This window comes from Salmo trutta, chromosome 26 (genome assembly GCF_901001165.1).
Source record: "Salmo trutta chromosome 26, fSalTru1.1, whole genome shotgun sequence".
Classification (NCBI taxonomy): domain Eukaryota; kingdom Metazoa; phylum Chordata; class Actinopteri; order Salmoniformes; family Salmonidae; genus Salmo; species Salmo trutta.
In genome coordinates this window covers 4,563,626-4,568,120 of record NC_042982.1, presented here as the reverse complement: position 1 = coordinate 4,568,120, position 4,495 = coordinate 4,563,626, and the positions used below count along the sequence as shown (strand labels likewise).

Below are 4,495 nucleotides of genomic sequence, written 5' to 3'. Positions count from 1 at the left end.
TCTTTAGCAAGGATTTATTCATATAAAAAAAAGTGATTTATTGAATTCTCCACGTGTTCTATATTAAAGGGAACTTAATTTAATACTGTATAACAGGCTTTTAAAATTAAATATTGGTGCACAATTTCTATTTCTACTTTTGTGTGTCTTTGCTAACCAAAAGCAACGTCTGAACCTGTTCATTCATCATGAAAAACAAATGTCACTATGGCGAATACACTGGAATAATCATTCACAATGAGCAATAAAACAACACGGCAATTGAGCCACATTTATTTGGTCTCTCTTGTCCTTTTCTTTCAATTAAATAGGTGGAGAAAAAAAGCGGTCTGATGCTGTCCCTCTCCTTGGGTGTAAATAATCTACTGAGATGAGACTCACTCATCTTCAGAGATGCATCAGCTGGATTGGTGTTGACTTGATTCGGTGAGTTCTGTTTTGAGCAAAATATAGCATGATATATTGAGATTGCAAGAAAATATTTAACATTCAAGGCCCGTCAGTATCATATTTAGGTATACTTGCAACGCAAAGAACAACTCTAGATATATTACATACTCATATTATTATTTGATTGATTTAGCCTGCTCAAGAGCTTAAACGATTTAAGCTATTAACACAAAACCAACTTCCAAATATCCAGACTGCCCCAAATTGGATTGCTTGAGATAATATTTTTTTAGCACTTATACTTTTTGAACTACAACAATATTTAAATGAGCACCCAATGTATTTTAATGGCAGAATATCTGCATTACTTGCTTTGATATTACTTTTAAAATGTATTTATTTTGTCAACTTTATCCCGGCAATTACTAACTAATGTTGTGAGATTAACGTTAGCTAACGTTCTGAAGTGTAACATTGGATGCAATGCTAGCAAGAGGCTGCTGCATGGAGAAATAAAGATATCATTGAACATGACATTACCTTTAGCTAATGTTTTTGGCCGCAAACAGTTTCGCAAAACGTTTGTTTTGCATCAGCAACAGTTGATGCCACAATGTTGGTGCTTGTTGCTAGGAAACAAGGCTCTAACTACGGCAACGAAAGAGGTTCAAACTGAGTGAGATACCAAATGACACATGAAACCACATCATGACACAAAAGTATGACTTTATTGGATGATACTCACAGTTAATTGTTTTATAAAGTTATAGAAACAACTTGCTACAGTTAAAAACATGCAAACAAAACAGCCAAGTATTAATAATATGAGTACAGTGACAGTCATTTCTCACTTGCTCTCTCTTATTCCCTCTTTTATCATCTCCAGCCCCACTGGTTAAGAGTAGGTGATGACAGCGTACTCAGAGTTTGTGCTCATCTTCCTGGAGACCTCTCGGGGCTGGACATGCAGTCTATCAGCTGAGCGGGAGGCCTGCAGGTGGGACCTAGCTTCAGGGCCTGCCTCTTCTCTCCACCTCTGCAGGGGAGACATGAAACGCACAGGATTCCATTTCAGGTGAGATTCAAATAAAGTCTCAACCTGTGACTGTGGCTGCATTAGCCAATAATAGCCATTACACAACCTCCACTGACGTATTACGTTGAATATGGTGAATGTCAGTAATATGGTCACATATGGTGATGTATGGTGGTGTTGATGTAAAATAATGTGGTGTGGTGTTGTAGAAGTTATAATAATAATAATAATAGATCATATATTTTATTTGTAGAGCGCTTTCCATTTCACACAGAACTCACAAAGCGATAGTTTCCAATCCTCACCTCTCTATGGTCCCCCGGTGCCAGGTAGGAGATCTGTGTGAGTTCAGGTGTGCTGGCCCCTCGCATAGTAATCATGATGTCAGCATAAGGAACCTCATGATCACTCTGGCAATCTGGGTCAAAACAGGAAATGCAATCTTTTGTACAGTAGATTTTCTTAGAATACACCCAGCTTGGCAACTGAAATGAATGGTACATTCCATTAGCTTACCAGCTGGAGTTATTCTCAGTGCCACCCTCTCACAATTAGTTACGCATGCACCTATAAGATAAGTAAGTATCTTATATTATATTAAGTAACCTATTAGAATTATGACATTGAGTGATCTGGTTGTTTCAGAAATTTCGTAATATTAAACAAATATTTACCTGTTGTCAGCCTTCCAACACCAGATCCTTCTCTTGATGTTGTGCTGATAAAAGACCAATGAACAAATTCCACATAGGAAGTCCACATAATAATTGCCAATGAAAAGTGTGTTAAAATGCCTTAGCAAACATGCCATATTGTATGAAGAAAACATACCCTGTAAAGATAACAGCAGGTTTTCCTGAAATACACAAGAAATCGCATTAATTAAATATACTGTAGTTATTAATGAATAACAACTTTGGAAAGTAGTAATCATATTTTGCGACATTCAGATTCAGAAACTGGGCGTTCATAATTGGATTTACAACGTGTATACGCACCTTTGCAATATCGATTGCGGCTCATACATAAGTAGACAGCCACGGCTGCCAACACAGCAGCCACAATAACTGTCACTGTTGCCAACACTTTGACTACTGGGAATTCCTCTGTATTGAAGACAGCACAGAGACAATATTATTATTGAATCTCAGTTTGCAACTCATTCGTCATTGCCTCAAACAGGGGGTTACTTTTGTTGTTTGCAACACATTTAAACATGTTTCACAATTTCTTTTTAAGGAGTAGAATAGCAGCATTTTGTCTCACCATTATCTATTATTGAGTCTTCGTGGTTACTCAACGCTGTCACCGATACGTCTAAAACACAGAAAATGGTAGACATCAGGATCAAGTAAGCTAGTGAAATTTGATGGGTATATATTATTTTGTGCCTATGTCATTCAACAGCCTCAGAGCAATTCAATTAGACTATTACAGAAAATGAGATTTAGGTTGAGTCTCAAATGGCACCCTATTCCCTATATAGTGAACTTCTTTTGACCAGAGCCTTATAAAGTCTAAGTAGCAGATTCTCCAGTGAGACTTACCAGTAGTGACCGTTGTGGCCGGGGCACTACGTCGACCTGGCAAAAGAAAAGACAATATAATTTAAAACAATTATCCAGTAATTACTGATGTATAAATGTATTCACTTTTTAACAGAATTAAGATCATTCATTTGAACACAATTTGTTTTTAGAGGTAAAATGCACATGCTGTAAGAACTACAGTGTACAGTAGGTCATTTCAACCAGTTTTTGCCTACCTTGTGCCTGCAGTGATACCAAAACCTCTATCTTGCGTGAGAAATGTTTGCTTTCGTGATCTTCAGAAAAGCAGGTATAGTTGTACCGAAAATCTTCCGTGGACAGATGTGGAAAATACAATGGTAGTGTGCAGAGGTCACCATTCTTTGTGACATTTTTTGTTTCCCTTGGCCTAGGACAATGAGGACAGTCTGAGACTTTGATCCAGTGCCCACGGACAAATCCAGATGAGCAGTTGTAGGTGCAGTTCAATACTAGAGGTTCTCCAACTACTGCATAGATGACTTCATGCTGTTTCTCCAGGTCGATACAGGTAACTGAATCTGTAATGAAAAAGGCATAAATTGAGGCGACGATTCTTCAGTCAGTAGGCCTTGGATATAAATATATAGCTTGAGGACATTTGATTATCATCCTTGTACCAGAAACCGAAAACACATAAAGTAAAAAGTAGAGGAATTTATTTTACCTTGGTTTCCCAAAAGAAGCAGCAATGGCAAATGGGCTAAAATTAGCATCCTGTCCAAATTTGGCCAGATCCCCTATGTTTCAACTATATGAATAGGTTAGCTCTCGGAATTTGCTTGATTAATAAAGACACTTGCACCACTGGTGTCACATTGGGTTGTGCCATCATAGTGCAGCATGCACCAGGTAGGTACAGGAAGTGGTGTTCAACAGGATGCCTGATAAAAGTGTTCTTAACTTTCCATTCAAACATCTGCTTTTGTAGATTTGGGTAATGGAAAGATCCATAGGAAACATGAAACAAAATGGCATTTTAAAATGCATACTGAAATGCAATTGCATTCGTGTGGTGTTTGAGTATACCCATGTTTTTTACATTTATTTTAATGGTAATTCGTTGCTAGAGATCTTTTACAACTTTTTCTTGGAGTAAAGTACTTATTAATGTAATGTTAATGTATACATTCCACATTATATCCAATTACAGTTTTGTTTGGATACTTTATGTACTGTATGTAGCTGTCAACACAAATAATTAAATGTAAAGTACATGTACAAAATGGTTAAATATCTAAAGTATTTTTGTGAGCTTTAATACCACCTAAAATATGACAAAACTAGACCATTTTTTAAAATCTTTAATGTAGCCCTGTAGTACTGTGACTTACAATGTCTACTTCTTGATACTAACAAACAATAGTAGGCTTTGTGTTAACGCCTGCATTGCACAACTGCAGCTATAGATTTGCACAGCAATTCACCCTCTGCTGAGGAGTGAGAGACAAACAGGAAACATCCTACATTCATTTACCACAAGAAAAAGAAGAATGCTTCG

General features: G+C 37.0%; 1 protein-coding gene across 1 annotated transcript; it reads right to left on the bottom strand.

The window, feature by feature from the left end:
• Positions 1-1,096: 1,096 nt before the first annotated feature.
• Positions 1,097-3,948, bottom strand: LOC115162929 (uncharacterized). Its single transcript, XM_029714451.1, has 10 exons — positions 3,662-3,948; positions 3,192-3,515; positions 2,974-3,009; positions 2,693-2,743; positions 2,425-2,532; positions 2,258-2,282; positions 2,101-2,144; positions 1,943-1,993; positions 1,732-1,844; positions 1,097-1,426 (listed from the first exon to the last, which is right to left on the bottom strand). Exons 1-10 carry the CDS (start codon positions 3,708-3,710, stop codon positions 1,286-1,288), a joined length of 942 nt encoding a protein of 313 aa, XP_029570311.1. The 5' UTR covers positions 3,711-3,948; the 3' UTR covers positions 1,097-1,285.
• Between the last annotated feature and the right edge of the window lie 547 nt (positions 3,949-4,495).

Excerpts from the sequence above, each read along its gene's own strand:
- LOC115162929 (XM_029714451.1), bottom strand. The coding sequence starts at position 3,710 with ATGCTAATTTTAGCCCATTTGCCATTGCTGCTTCTTTTGGGAAACCAA. Across the intron at positions 2,744-2,973 it reads GGCCACAACGGTCACTACTG|ACGTATCGGTGACAGCGTTG; the intron begins GTAAGTCTCACT and ends TCTGTGTTTTAG. Across the intron at positions 2,533-2,692 it reads AGACTCAATAATAGATAATG|AGGAATTCCCAGTAGTCAAA; the intron begins GTGAGACAAAAT and ends TCTTCAATACAG.